The sequence below is a fragment of the Electrophorus electricus genome, chromosome 16 (genome assembly GCF_041902795.1).
Source record: "Electrophorus electricus isolate QZ-2024a chromosome 16, ASM4190279v1, whole genome shotgun sequence".
Classification (NCBI taxonomy): domain Eukaryota; kingdom Metazoa; phylum Chordata; class Actinopteri; order Gymnotiformes; family Gymnotidae; genus Electrophorus; species Electrophorus electricus.
This window is the reverse complement of record NC_137512.1, coordinates 16,450,444-16,466,555: the sequence shown is the minus strand read 5'-3', so window position 1 is coordinate 16,466,555 and position 16,112 is coordinate 16,450,444. Positions and strand designations below refer to the sequence as shown.

Genomic DNA, 16,112 nt, shown 5'->3' with positions numbered 1-16,112 from the left:
CTGTTTTGTAGATATGCATGGAGACTCTTAAGGTCATAATGAATATTGAAATTAACTCCTAAGGTAGATTTATACTGAGGAATGTGTCTGACACTAGACTATAGTCATCAACCCTAATTCCCTGATTACAGCAGCAGTACATGGGGTTTTGCCATTGTAAGAGCTGATCACTGACCACTCGCCCTACTACATGTCCTGGCAAGAGTTCCGCATATTATGTCTAAAGAGGTTTCACTGAAATAAAGATTTAAAGCAACTTCCACAGTTCTCACACCACAGTCAACAAAGGACAACTGTTAACGCTGCACTTGGTCATGATCTAAATGTTTGCAAATGGATTGCTCCCAGTGCGCATCACTGTTCAGGGTGGTTTCTCTCTTTTCACTTAAGTGCATCAGCACTTAATCCCAGGCCATGATGTCAGTTTTTCCACTGAATATTTAGCTTGCTAAGAAAGCTAAGTTGAAATAGGCTTAAAAGTTGCACTCAGAGGTACACCTGAGGACCAGCTGAAATTGTGCAGTTGGTATAAAAGTAGGACTATTGGCCTAAACAGCCGTTCTTTGCGGCCTACGGGCTCCCAGCCGGCGTGACCTCCACTAGGGCCTGGGAAGTTCAAGCCAGGGTCACCATGGCAGCTGTGTGCTCAGCACTGCTAGAGAGAAGGCAGCTCTGTTTGCACTGGCATTCAGAAACTGCTCAGTCCAAACTCATTTACGTCAGAGCAAACCAATAAGTGGTCAACCAGTGTGGCGATAAGGCACATTCTGCTTAAGTTCTCATGACTAGTGTGGCTTGCTGCAGTTAACATGACACATTTGACAGGCACTGGTGCTTTCTTTCCCTCCATTTCAGAGCAGTGTGTCAGTATCCCTTTTCATTTAAATGCCATCACTGATTTTCATGGAGCAGTTTAATAGACCTCATTTTTGGCAGGAAGGCACACTGGAGCCAGTAAGCTGCTTCTTATGGACTGAAATAAAATGTAGCTCTAGCTTATTTTTTTTTGGTTCTTAAGGAATAAGTAGTTTGAGCTTGTATATTTTTAGCACTAAATACCATCCATATTGACAGTACCCAGTTGTGGGGCAGCACCTCTCGCTTCCTTGTTTTGGCATTTCCCAGCACATGAAAACATAGACATGCTTCATACTGCTCCCTCTAGCTACAAACTGGGCATTGTTGTAAATTTTGTTCCCATTTGACTTGGGGCTATTAAGACAGGTCAAGGTTTAGGCTTAGAAGCACCAGTCTCCCTCCTGAACATCAGACCCATTTAAATAGTTACCTTAATGAAAATTGTTTAGTAACTACTTTGAATTATTCAGTAGCTTCATTGGAATTACAGTGATGTAATTTCAGGAGTAAGAGTCCAGACCCACTGAAGGGTCTGTGGAGTTTAAGCAACTGAAGCATTCACACTTGGTTTTTCACACAATGCTTTTTAAATTTTTGCTTAGTCATTGGTTTTTGCAAACTAGTATCTGAACAGAATGCTCCTGGCAAGAGTCACAGTGCTCTTAACTATAGTAACACACCCCAAATCTAAACGAAGTGCATGCATTTTCCATAGGCAGTGTGTTCGGAGTAAGGCTTGAGGATGCTGCAGGATGCAAGGATGCACACTCAGCTTTTCACCCTAACAGGGTGCCCTTAAGCAACTGTTTCCACCGTTTGAGGAATCCTGAACTAAAGCAACTTTGTGCAATAAAATGTGCTTTGCCTGATGTTTGCCTACAGAGATGAGGGAGTTTAATGGCAATGGGGGAGAGGAGGAGAATTTTTGCATGGCTGTGAAGAGCTAAGGAGAGACATAGAGGTAGACGAGAGAGAGAGAGAATGAACGAACACAACTCTTATGGGAGAGTGTGTGTGCTCTGCACCCATACAAGGAGGGGGTGTAGAATGGGAGGGGAAAGGGGGGGAGAGAGCGTGTAAGCGACAAGGGGAGAGTGAGAAAGAGAGACAGAGTAGAGAAGAGTACTGCACAGTGCTGCACATCATCTCCTCCAACTCTTCCTTTCTTGACCTCCTCCAGAACAGGTAAGAACAAGCCGCACTGCCGCTGTGAAATGCATCTCTTGTGCTCTCCCTCTTATCTTGTCCATCTCTGTCTCTCTCCGCAGGACTGATGTTCCTTTCAAAAACTGTGCCCTCTTTCTGAGTGATTTAACATATGAACTCCCTGTAACCAGTTTCTTGCTTTCTCTTTTCTTTTCTCTCCTTTATTGCTCAATTTTTCTTATTCCATGGTCTTGAAAAGTCCATCATCACTGTGGTTTCTGTGTGTATGAGATGAAAATGGGAGTTTCTCAACCTTTCTGTCGTTTGTGTTTCACACTGTGTCGGGCTCGGTAATTTTGTCTTAGCATGGTAAGAAGTGTCGAGCATTTTTTTGGCTCTTCTATTCCTCTCCTGATTTTATTGTGTCTGGTTCGTGCTCATGGAAGGGAAATGCTGTCTGAAAGCTGAATATGAGGTTTGAGGGTGTGTGTGTCTTGTGGCTTGTCTAACAAAGAGGGCAAATAAAAGTTGGTTTGCTTTAGGCCAGTGTGACTAAAGCTAGCAAAGCCAACAGTACTGGTTAAGTTTTAAATCAATGGAACTGACTATAACACTGGCAATTCTGGCTCCGGGCTTTTTTCTTCACCAATCACAATAACTTTTAATGCAAAACACTATTTTATCTTTAAAGGTGCCCCAAGTCTTAGTTTTGTGTTATGCAAGACACAAATGACAGATTTTCTGTTTGCCACATGTCATAACATTGCAGCAGAAAGAGGTGTTACTGAGGAAAAGAACTACTGTCAGATGTGGTAAATGTGGTTAATATTTCCTTAAATGAAATGAGAAGTCAAACATATTACTTTAATTAGCAAATGTTTGTGTAAATGACTTGGATCAAATGCATCAAGTCCTTATGAAGTAATGCAGAAGTTGGTTGGCAACATAGAGATGTGCAGCACAGTAACTGAGTTTGTTGTGTTTGTGTCGTTTTCTGCAGATGTCAATGGAAAGACTTTGAGTGAGTGTTCTGTTTTCATGAGTTGTGTGTTAACATTCTCTGTATTCTCACTTTGTGTTCTCTCCCACGCAAGCATCTTTCTTTGGTCATGTTTGGTTTCTCGAAAATGCTTTATGGCAGTGCAGTGTACCCGATAAATACACACGACTTTAAGGCTTCCAAGAAGAGTTGCATCAGACCTTTCAGATCTGTGGTCCAATAAAAGGAAGACAGACGGTCACACTGAAAACGAACATAGCTTTCGTCCTTCAGCAGTTGTATCTGTGATTTAGGCCTCTTTTCAAATCTGAGGAAGTCTAGATTGCACCAAAGACCTAGAAATTAGATGGTTAGACATTAGCTCACCTCGGGTGACTCAACATTGTCCCATATGTTAATATGGTTTATATCACTTCTGATGAAGAATTATTGTTCTCCACTTTGTGCTGCATGGGTCTGATCATTGTTTTGTGCTGTTACAGTTCCTTCTAGCTAAACACACTTTCTAAAAGCCTATACATCAGTCTTTTAACTTGCATTAATGACTTCAAAATTTAAAAGCCACTTTAAAGTTTAAAAATACTTGGGTGGAGGAGGCGGTTGAAGCTTGCTCTTTAATCTGTGGACCCATCTGATCATGGGTGATTGGTTCATTTAAGGAAACAGCTGGCAGGGTGGGTGCTGGAGACCTGGTGCTAGTGACCTAGTGACCTTCGGGGCGTTATTGTCTTTATAAAGTGGCTGTGACAGACAGGGCAGCTCCCTGCGGAGTGTTCAGCCATGCCACCGCGTGCCGCGCCGACCGCGGCGGCGGCGCTCTCACTTCACACAGCCACTCAGACAGAAATATCTCAGCCCGAACGGCTTTGCCACTGTTCTGCTATTTTAATGCGGCCAGGCAGTAAATCAGGGAGTGTGTGTATACGCATGGGAGCATGTCGGCGCACGCTTGTGTATGCATGTGCAGAGAGGAGATGAGGGGGGGGGGGTTGGGGTTTGAAGGGCTTTTGTGGAGTTTGATTTATGCTGATCTGAGGCTCTAGGTAGAGCTCCATCTAGGAGCAGAAAAGAGCACAGAGAGAGGGACCTGCTGCTCTAGTTCCTGCTCTGTCATCACGCCCCTCATCTGACCCTGCACAGCCCTGACAGATGCTTTATTTTAAGTTTGGCTCTTTACACCAGTCTCACCATTTATAACAGTTACGTCATTATAAAGGAGTTTAAATTGGCAAGCTTCTGACCTCTAGTCAAGAGCAACTGAACACACTACAAACACGCAGTGACTTAGCATATGTAATGTTGCATATGTGTAAGTGACAGTAATATGTTGGTATCTCTTAAAAATGGGCTAACATAACAGAACCTCAGGACATCTCCATAACTTGTGCTTATCTAAGGTTTGAAATTACGAGATGATGTAATGAGACACAAATAAGATTGACCAATCATTATATGTGCCTGGTTGCTTAGCAAGAGGCAAAAATAAACTGCAGTCCCTGTCTTCAGCTTTTAATCACAAAGGATTTGAGGGGCCCATCTGAAAACCTTGCACCTGGTGCAAAGTGCTGTAACACCATTCTACGCAAATTATGATGATATAATTTCAGATATAATAATCTCTGTATTAGAATGCAGAGGATTTGGAGGATTCACACAGTTGCGAGGCATCAGCTTCAGTCCCTAAAGAATATCTATGAAGCAGTGATCAAGTTAACGAATTCGGAAGTTTGATACTTCAGGTACAAAATTTGTACCAAGATTTGGTAGGAAGAAGTTTTATTTGGTAGGAAGAAGTACTGGATTTATAATGCAGAACAATTACATGCTAGACATATGGTTTGCCCTGGTCTAACAAAAGCACTTCAACTCACCGGCAAATTATCTAGATTTTCAGTAATCTGTAGGTTTTGCAGCAGTTCACGAGTACAAGCCTGTAGTGATGTCTTCCCCACTTTATATTTACTGCAGATGATGTCATCCGATACCTTCATCCCTGGTTGGCTTCAGCACCTGCTTATTGTGCTCTTGAAGCTTACCCTCTCCTGTGCCTCGCCGGTAAGAGTGGCCAATGAAACTGCATGCACTGCTCGAGGAGCTGCCTCTTACATCCTGGTCTTCACTGGTCACTGGAGCTCACAGATGTTCCCGAAACAGTACCCCCTATTCCGACCTCCCGCACAGTGGTCCAAACTTGTAGGTAAGACATGTCTATAGGGTATATGAGTCAGAAGAGATACTCTGTAAAACTGTCCTTTACCTTCTGCTGAGCTCTGGAGCTCAGTATGAGGTGTACCAGCCCAAAAAGATGGCTGTCCCTTCTGGACTGCCTCCACAGAGCCTCTCCATGCACTCCCTGATTTCAGTTCTGTTCCCAATGAAATTTGTCTGTGTGGGGCGGGTGGGGGAGGGGAGGTCTTACTTGAGGTTGTGACATGTTGGAAGGCTGAAGATTCACAGCTGGCCTATTAACCTACCGTGGTGCCCCCCACAACCCCATGAGAACTTCCCAAACCCCCTCCCCCTGCACCTCCTCCATAAGTGAGTGAGGCAGCCTAATGAGGAAAGCAGAGGGCAAGAAATAGAGCGGGGGGGGAAAGGAGGGGAAGTGTAATAACTGTTACCAGATGATACCAGGTACCCCACAGCTCCCCTTGACCTGAAGTGGAGAGTAAGAAGCCCGAGAGAGACAGACAGAGAGACGAAGAAAAAGCAGGGCAGAGACAAGCTAAGTGGGAGAGGGAAATGGACCTTTGGTGCCCTTCTGCATACAGATGTTACACAGCATTAATACCGGGCTACCAAGCAATGCCAGCCAGAGGGGGATGTAAGGCCCTACGACTGTGACCCAGACATTTACATCTGGTGTGTGTGGGTTGTGGGGATGGGACAGATCAGGCCACTCCTTTATGCCTCCCTGTTCAACTTTAAAGTAATTTGTTTTAAAATTGCAGTCAAATTGAAAAGAAATGAGAGTAGATGTGAAGAAGTGAGTAGACCCTGTCTACATGAGGGTTTGGTTTGGTAAAGGCAGATATGGCAGGGGGAGGAGGGCTTGCTGTGGTTCTGTGGTAATGTTGCCTGAGGTGAAGACATTTGGTTCTGACTGATTGCGTATATGCACAACCAGTCATGCCCTGCATTGAACGGATGAAGTATGTCAGTGTAACCAACAATATTTTCCTCTTTCTGTCTGTCTCTGTCTCTGTCTCTCTCTCTCTCTCTCTCTCTCTCTCTCTCTCTCTCTCTCTCTCTCTCACCCACCAAAATGGTTTGTATCTGCATAAATTAAAAACTTTATTAATGAGATTTCAATCTCCTCTAAGCTTTAGTAGCTGTTACAGCTGTTTTGTCACTGTGTCGCACACTGGCGCACACTGGCGCACACTGGCGCACACTGGAGTTTCTGAGAGGATACAGAAGTATGGCAGAAGTGCGTTTGGTCGTGTGTGGGTGTTTAGATGGACGCAAAGCTCCTGGAGTGTGTATATGGTACATGTGCCTGTCCATCAGCATGCCACGACATGCCTTATGGATTATTATTACCTGGTTTTATTTTGATAGATTTTATTTTATTTATGTAGAGCTGGTCACACGTGAATTACTAAATCAGTATCAGTAAAATCATTTTAGATGTTTCACCTAAACTTTGAGTACCACATGAAAGTATTTTCTTCACATCTTAATTAAATCTTAATTGCTTAATTAACTCTCCATCTCCCTACAGCTGTCACCCATAATGATCAGTACCAGCTGTGGCAGGAGGGGGCGCCAGCGAGTCTTGGTGTACAGATATTCGCTGAGCTGGGTGTGACTGTGGAGCTGGGGAAGGAAGCCAAGGAAGCAAGGAAGAGAAAAGCGTTGGGCTCCATGTACCGCACAGCTGGGATCCCCGCCGGTGTGGGCCACAGCTCCACTGAGCTGCTTCTGCTGCCAAGGAGCCCACTGGTATGTCCAGATGGAAAGGCCTGAGGGCCTGAGGGTCCTGAGGGTCCTGAGGGGCTGATGGGCCTGAGGGGCTGATAGGCCTGAGGGGCTGATGGGCTGAGGGCTCACAGGATGTGCTAACTTGGCAGTTATCTCTGTTTAGACCAATTATTAATAATATACATACAATATATAAAGCATAATTTAAGTTACTATTAAGTTACTATTGATGAAATTCTTATACTAAACTAATTTTCTTTTTTAAATCTTGCCTAAAACAAGTTGTGTTGATGTCAGGTCCTAAAGATAAAATCCTCTGTTGGTCCTCTGGCCGACAAAGGACACTACAATAGCCACAATATAAACAATAAAGACGAACTAATGAGAGAAAAATAAATTAGCTAATTAAATAAAAAATAAGTAATGAATGTCTGTTCCAGTTTTTAGAAGTCATAGCACGTGTGTCCGAACCCCATCTTGCATGAGAATGTCTGTTCAGGGCAACGGAGAAGTGGTTAGCTGGGGTGGAGGGGTGGTGGGCTGGTGGGCTACAGCATGGGTCATCAGGGGGTGGTGGAAGGAGCCTTAGAGGCTCAGTAACAACATGACATCAGGAGTAGGTGTACCTCGACAGAAAGAAAGAATAGATTATTAGGCATGTCCAAGTACAAAGATTTGTAAATTAGGGAACTATAATGTACAAAGATGACCTTCGGCAGAGGCTATGGCAGCACAGCATTAAGTATAGCACCACAAGGAAACACAGGCATGAGGGCTCCCTAGAACATCAGCACTCCACCGCTCTCTGTCTCTGTACTGTGGGGCATTTACATTTATGGCATTTAGCAGACGCTCTTATCCAGAGCGACTTACAAAAGTGCTTTGTCATTTACTCATAGAATATATCCAAGTACAGTATAGTAGGTTAGAATTAAACATACCAATGAACTAGAATACTGCAGAATACAGGGATGAATGCTGATACCTAGAAGTACAAAATACATAAGGTCTATCTTAAACAATGATAAGTGCTATAAACAATAAGTGCTAGAGTTTGTTAAAAAACATAAACAGTGCCCTACAATAAGTACTAAATTAGTCAGTCAATAAGGGAGCAGTGTCAGTTGTCTTTTAAGTATTCTGCAAATAGATGGGTCTTCAGTCTGCGTTTGAAGACTGCAAGGGACTCTGCTGTCCGGACATCAAGTGGGAGTTCATTCCACCATCTTGGAGCCAGGACAGAAAATAGTCTCGATGCTTGTCGTCCATGATACCTAAAGCAAGGTATTTCAAGCCGAGCCGTACTTGAGGTTCAAAGTACTCGAGGTAGAGATCGGTCTTTGACCATTGACCTCATGTATGAAGGGGCTGGTCCATTTTTGGCTTTGTAGGCAAGCATCAAGGTTTTAAATCTGATGCGTGCAGCTACAGGGAGCCAATGAAGGGAGCGCAGCAGTGGAGTAACGTGTGAACTTCGGAAGATTGAAGACCAGTCGTGCTGCTGCATTCTGGACAAGTTGTAGAGGTTTGATGGCTCTTAGAGGAAGACCAGCAAGTAGCGAGTTGCAGTTGTCTAGCTTTGAGATCACAAGAGACTGTACAAGCACCTGGGTAGCTTCCTGCGAAAGAAAGGGTCGAATCCTTCGTATGTTACAAAGGAGGAATCTGCAAGACCGGGTTAGATTAGAAACATGAGTTGAGAACGACAACTGGTTGTCCAAAGTTATACCCAGGCTATGGGCAGCTTCGGATGGTGATACCAGGGAGTTCTCAAAGGAAACAGTGAGGTCATGGTAAGGGTTGAGAGTACCTGGGATGAACAGAAGCTCAGTTTTACTGGGGTTGAGCTTCAAGTGGTGGGCTGTCATCCATGACGCAATGTCAGTCAAGCATGCCGAGATACGTCTGGAGACCTGCGTGTCAGAGGGTGGAAAAGAAAGAAATAACTGAGTGTCATCGGCATAGCAGTGGTAGGAGAAACCATGAGAAGATATTACATCACCAAGAGAACGAGTATACAAAGAGAAGAGAAGGGGGCCTAATACTGAGCCTTGTAGAACACCAGTGTAGAGTCTATACGGTTTAGATGTGGATCCTCTCCATGTCACCTAATAGGACCGTCCATCCAGATAGGACTGAAACCATCTTCAAGCAGAGCCAGTCACACCAAGCCTGGAAAGAACAGAGAGAAGAATGTTGTGGTTCACTGTGTCAAAGGCTGCTGAAAGGTCTAGAAGAATCAAAACAGATGACTGTTTGGCAGCTTTAGTGGCATGAAGTTTCTCAGTCACCACTACGAGGGCCGTTTCTGTGGTTTGTAGCCAGACTGATTGGGATCGTGCAGCTGGTTCTGGGTGAGAAAAAGAGACAATTGATTATAAACTGTTCGTTCAAGGGCTTTTGAGAGGAAAGAAAGAAGTGATACCAGTCTGTAGTTGGTAACGCTGGAGCTGTCAAGTGTGGCCTTCTTGAGGATTGGTACCACCCTGGTGGTTTTGAATGCAGTAGGCACGTATCCAGAAGATAAGGAGTTGTTGATGATGACAGAGATGAAAGGAAGCAGATCTCTTGCGATTGTCTGGAACAGAGCAGAAGGAATCGGATCCAGCGGACATGTAGTCAGATTGCTAGAAGTCAGGAGTAGAAGAATTTCATCTGTGGAGAGAGGAGAAAAAGAAGTCAGAGAGTTGGATGTTGAGGAATGCACGTTAGTTGGAGGGTTGGGAACAGAGGAAAAGGACTGGTGGATTGCTGCAACCTTCTCCTCAAAGAAGGTGATAAAATCCTCTGGAGTAAGAGATGAGGAAGGAGGGGGAGGATTAAGGAGAGAAGAAAAATAGTGAAGAGCTTGCGTGGATCAGATGATGATGATGATTTGAATTTCTCCCTATAGTAGGATGACTTTGCAGATGTTACTTCCAGTGAGAACTTGGAAAGGAGAGACTTGTATGAGCTAAGGTCTAAATCTACATGAGATTTCCTCCACCACCTCTCTGCAGTCCTTAGTTCTCTCCTGTGGCAGCGAAGTGTTTCTGTTAGCCAGGGGGCAGGTGGGGAGGACTTAGTGGGTCTAGAGGAGAGAGGGCACAGATGATTCATTGATGGGGAGAGTGTAGAAATGAAAGTATTTGTAACTGTATCCAAAGAGAGGATAGAGAGTCAGGGTAAGGCAAGGGTGGGGCAAGACCGTTCAGTGCTTTGTAGATCATTAGAAGTATTTGATTATTAATATGAAATTTTACTGGGAGCAGTGGTACAACCAGATAGTAAGGCATTACAGTAGTTCAATCTGGAAGTGATAAAGGCATGGACTAGCTTTCCTGCATCATGTGAAGATAGTATGTTCCTAAGCTTTGCAATGTTCCTGAGGTGGAGAAAGATTGTCCTAGAAATATTATTTATATGAGCTACAAATGAGAGCCTGAGGACCATAATTACACCAAGATCTTTAACTGTTAAAGAAGGTGTGATTGGGAGACCATCAACGTTTATTATGTAATTAGAGAGCGAAGGCATAGTCTGTAGGCCTAATAGAAGGCATAGTCTGTAGGCCTAATAGAAGCACTTCTGTTTTAACAGGATAACGTGAGAGAACGTTTCTTGACATCCAGTGTCTGATGTCCTTCACACATTCCTCAGTATTATTAAGCTGATATTTGTCCTCTGGTCTGGCATATATATATATAACCCTATATATAAATAGATGGCAAAGTTACAGGAAAGTGGGTTTTGCAATAAAAACAGAAGAGACAGGTTAGGCCGATTTAGGAAATCCATGTATTAAGGAAGATGACAGCTTAGGTCCAATATTCCCTAAGTAAGGATCCCAGACTTTGTAGAAGGTGTCCACTGAAGAGTAAAACATACATGAAATGTATTCATTGGCGATACACTCCATTATCGGATCCAGCTCTATTGGAACACCAAAAATTACACACAGTTCATTGACAATACCAGATCAATAGCTTTGTAGCTTCATGCATGACCAGAAACAGTGAATATAGCCAAGCACTAAATAGTTTTTTAAATAATCTGAATACCTGTAGATGATCTATGAGGTAACTCATATATAGCAGGCTATTAAGTTTCAAAGAATAAATATAGAATGTATAATGCTAATCATTTAAACCAGAAGATATGAAAATCCTGCCACTAGTTTCAAGTTTCAAGTTTGGTTTATTTGTCACATACATAGTCATACACAGTACAACACGCAGTGAAATGGTGGAGAGTGCTCTGTCCAAACTGAGGAAGAGAACCAGGGGTGCATAGAGAAAAAAAAAATATATACAGATAAATATATATATTCTATGTATGTACAAAATATATTAATAATGTATGTACAATATATATGTATATTGTGATTATATACACAATGTACAATGTATATGGTTGAGTATATATGTACACAATCTACAGAATGTACAGATCCATTGTATAGTACCATATCTACAGTTGTTGTAACAGCCTCATGAAGTTCACACAGTGCAGTGTCCATGTTAGCCTGAGGTGGGATGTACACGGTGTTGATGATGACCGAAGTGAACTCCCGGGGAAGGTAGAAGGGACGAAGCTTGAGGGCGAGCAGCTCCAGGTTGGGTGAGCAGGAGCAGGCGAGAGTAACAACGTTGGCATTGTTGCACCAGCTGTTGTTTACCATCACACACACTCCGCCGCCTCTCGACTTCCCCGAATCTGCCGTCCTGTCCATGCGGTGAACCGAGAAGAACTCGGCCGGCTGTATAGCGTGGTTTGGTACCGCTGGGTTCAGCCACGACTCGGTGAAGCAGAGGAGATTGCAGTCCCGAATGTCCCTCTGGAACTTTATCCTGGCCCAGAGGTCGTCTAGCTTGTTATCCAGAGACTGGACGTTGGCTAGCAGGATGCTAGGTAAGGGATCCTAGTGTTACATAGTAGGTCAAAACTGAAAACAATTTCTTTTGCGTTTAGTTGTGAAGTGCTCAGTAGACCATAATAACAGCAAAAACCAAAGCGGCTTTCCAGAACCATCCAGAGTTGTGCTCTGAGCCCCCTCCAAAACCACATCCTCCTCTCCCCAGGCCCGGGTCTCTGGCCTGTGTCTCTTGTACCCTGAGCTCTGCGCCATGCAGCCCAAGCCATCGTCTGGATCCTTCTCTGCCACTCTTGATTGTTTATCTTCCAATGTCTTACGCTTTCCACTGACTCATGGCTGCTCCCCTGACCGGTGGGGGACATTTGGGCGTAGCGGCTAAAAATGGCCACAGGTGGGGATGCGACGACTTGTGTTCATTACCCAGAGGGCTATTTTCAATTTGGCACCTGCAAAATGAAAAGAAGCCTCCTAAAAAAAGGAAAGAAAAGAAAACATCAGGTACACTGTGGCTCTCGGACACGTGTCTGATGTGGCTGCCCGCTCGTAGCTGACAGGCAGGACGTCTGCTGCGGTAAGGCTGTTTATAGGCCTTATCATGAGGCCATGGATGCCTCGTGGCTCTGTGAGTGTCTTTGTGTGCATGTGGGAGTAGACACAAGGGTGTGAGGAATGTGATATTTATCTGTGTTTATCTGGCCTCTACCACCTGTCACACGCGAACAACTTGAACAATGGAACATGCAGTATTGAACGATCCTTGGCTCTCTCTCTCTGCTTTGCTCTTCATCTCTCTTTCCCTTCTCTCCCTTTCTTTACTCAGATGCACAGCATTATATGCACCTGCAGCCTGTTGGGTGTTTGTGTGTATGACACATTAGGTGGTTATGCCATAGCAATGTCTTCAGGCCAGCACACAGACATCTTGATTTCACCTTACATGCACTTCCCCAGAAATGAAAAGGCCAAGTTGTCTGGGATGTTATGGAGACAGCACAATGTACTATTAATGTGGAGACAAGATCACTCTGTTGCACATGCCTTTTAGAGCTTTCTTAGTTTACCTGCACAGTACTGACGTATGGAAGTGCATTAATAGGGCAAAGCTCACATTCAAACATTTCTGAACGGACTGGGTTTCAGTCAGACAGCCACGTAATCATAGGGTAAGGATTGGAATATCATTTGATGGATTTAGCTTGGAGAGTCCTTCTGGCCACAGTCACACAAACACTTAAGATGAACTAGTTTATCAAAAGCCACAAATTGTTTGCCCATAAATATTTATAAGTCACTTTTCAAGCGATTATGCATTTAATGGGAAACAGGCAATACTAGAGTTTCAAGCAGCAGCTGAGAAAGAGAGAAAAGTATGATGGCAACAAAAATTTTTCCTGACATGGTGTAATTTGCTGTAAGTTAGGTTTGGTGGTCAGGGGAGAGTTGGAGTGCGTGGGGGTTGTCTTTCACTAACTTAAAGTGAAATGGAAGCCAAAAAGTGTATGAGTGTGATGGTGTAGCCACCGATTTGCTAGTGTGTGTATGTATGTGTGTGTGTGTACATGCACCTAGTCTGCTCTCACCAGTGTTAGTTGACCATAGTAGACGATGGAGAGATGTGGCCGCTCCCACTGCTCCCACGCCAGTGAAAGTGATCTAGCAGGGCGGATTCCTGGAAAAGTCAAGGCACTAGGACAGGAGGGGGAGGAAGAGCAAAACAAGGCTGGCTGGGAGATCAATTCATTTACTTCTGTAACAGGATATTGGAAGAGGAAACTGTGCATCATTATAGGCAGACGTTTTGAAGATAATGTTCATATTATATGGTATTTCTATCGGAATACGATGTATATAAAACAAAATGTGAATAATAAAGGACACTGTGGGCTTTGCAGCAGTGCCTGATCATGGGCTCAGAATAACCTCAGCTACCTCATGCATTACTAATGTGGTGATTTCAACCTTTCAGATCTAAAGCCAGTAATAAGCAGTAATGTATCTGAACTGTCCATTTGGTTGCACTTTATATGCATGCTCCACTAAAAACTCTGGCTGCATATCAACTTTTGCTCTAATCTTGAAATAGCCCTGTCCCTCAGGATCGTGTGTAATTGCGTGTGGTTGTATGTGTGTATTTGAGACGGACTGAGAGTGTGTGTGCTGTGACCTAGGGGCTCTTCCTGCATGAGGTCATATCCCAACAGGAAACATTCATCACCATTTAAAGGAAAAACACCCAGCAGGTTTCAGTCTAACAAACATAGGAAAAATGGAAAATTCTGGAAATTGCTGCAAAGAAATGTTTCAGATATGACTTATGAACTCAATTACTCTTGCATAGTGAGGCATGTACAGCTCACAAAAGTAAATTGCCAAAAAATTTACTTTATAAGAATCTGTGGCGGTATGTGTGCATAACTGTATGTGCCTCTGTGTGTCTAATTACGCTACATTTTCTCACTCAGCTCTCCCTGATGGTGAAAGTGATTCCCAGTCCTGACTGGTTTGTGGGCATTGACAGTCTAAACCTGTGTGAGATGGGGCAGTGGAAGCAGGAAGTGACCATTGACCTGCACCCATATGATGCTGGGACAGACAGTGGCTTCACTTTCTCTTCACCCAATTTTCCCACAACACCCCCGGAGAACATCACCATGGTAAGACAGTCCATGAGCTCTCTCCTCTACACCTGAGAAACCTTCTACAGTACTGGTGACAGCCATGCAGAAAAGAAATGCTCCTTTTCTAATGGGCTGGTGATAATGCGCATAACATTTTCCATGAAATCCAGTGTACAACAGTGGTCTTATTTTAGGAAGTGTTCTATTAAATTAGTTTTTCCTTTGTCATGTTCCTTTTGGGATTAAAAGAATATTTTGAAATAGGTGATTTCAATTATGTGCTGGGATATAAGAAACCTCAAAATCTGCGTCATTGTTGTTTCATTTTAAAATGCAGATTACATCTCAAAGGCCAAATCATCCAGCTAACTCCTTCTACTACCCACGCCTGACAGAGCTCCCGCCCCTGGCCACCGTATGGCTGAAGAGACAGACACGCTCACCTGTCCGTCAACAGAACCATGTTTCTAATCACATTCTACCCCATCATACCAAGCCACAGCAGTTCTCAGGTGAAAATATAGACTTGAAGGAGGAAATAGCTTGTGCATGTGCTATTATTTACCTCACCAAAAACCTTTGACATACCATTTAAACTTGAATAAAATAGTTCAAATTACAATTATAACATAGCAAACTATGAATAAAAGCTAAAAGAGGCCAATAATCATTATGCAAATGAGATAAAACTAAAAGAGCACAATTAGCTTTATGGAAATAAGTGACTGATGAGATAGAAAAAGATTAGCATTATGCAAATGAATGAAAGCTAACCCATTAACACTGGCAAATTAACTCATGCCCATTTTGTTCACACTCACTTTGTTCCCACTGTTAGATTTGTTAGCATTTTTTGGGTGGGCTGCTCCTTGAGCACTCATTCATGGCTGGCTCATGTTCTTGCAGAGACACCGTTGGACTGTGAGGTGTCCTTATGGTCCTCGTGGGGCCTGTGCATGGGGCCGTGCTCACGCGGAGGTGTGCGCCACCGCACGCGCTACATCCTGCTGAAACCGGCCAACAGTGGCGCCCCCTGCCCCGAGCTGGAGGAGCAGTCCCAGTGCACACCGCACAACTGCCTGACGCAACAGTGACAGCCACCTGGGCACCGGCGCAGACACCCCAACGTGGCCCGCATTAAGAGCGGCTTTGAGACGCAGGCCAATGCGAGGCTGCGGCTGCAGGAGGCAGGGGCATGGCTGGTGCTCGCCTGCCCCACCCACCCAGCTGCCCTGCCTGGACAAGCACGGCCTGTCTAGTCTGTTCATAGAGAAACTCTGATCATAGGTACCGCTTTTCTATGGTAAACACAGCGTGTTGAAAAATAATCACATGCATCATACTTTGCAGCTGCAGTTATTATGGAGAGTGGATCTTTTTTAATATACACACCTACTGACCTGTCAAATGTAGGTCCTATGGACATTTTTATTTTCTTGTTTTTTTCATTTCACCATTGCACTGAGACAAAGGTACTTCAGTTGTGGAATGAATTGACCAACAGTGCTGTTCACTAGTAGACATGGAAACTGAAATCTTACATTGGGAAAGATGGGCCAGGTCCCTTTTATTAGGCTAACAGACCCTGAACCATGTCTAAGTTCAATTTGAATACATAATCATTATATATATATAATGAGTTGTATATATGTTGTTTTTGCCCTTTTCTCTCTGTCTAATAAATACATTTGTTTTCCTTAATAATAATGAA

General features: G+C 43.8%; 1 protein-coding gene across 2 annotated transcripts; it reads left to right on the top strand.

The window, feature by feature from the left end:
• The first annotated feature begins 1,922 nt into the window (after positions 1–1,922).
• On the top strand, positions 1,923–16,112 carry spon2a (spondin 2a, extracellular matrix protein). Of its 2 annotated transcripts, XM_026999331.3 has the most exons (7): positions 1,969–2,043; positions 3,005–3,025; positions 4,973–5,201; positions 6,729–6,949; positions 14,246–14,437; positions 14,739–14,913; positions 15,308–16,112. In XM_026999331.3, the coding sequence occupies exons 3-7, from the start codon at positions 4,973–4,975 to the stop codon at positions 15,493–15,495; spliced, it is 1,005 nt and encodes a 334-aa protein (XP_026855132.2). In that variant the 5' UTR covers positions 1,969–2,043; positions 3,005–3,025; the 3' UTR covers positions 15,496–16,112. The 2 variants fall into 2 exon arrangements, with proteins under 2 accessions (XP_026855131.2, XP_026855132.2); XM_026999330.3 differs by lacking the exon at positions 3,005–3,025 and having other exon boundaries at positions 1,923–2,043.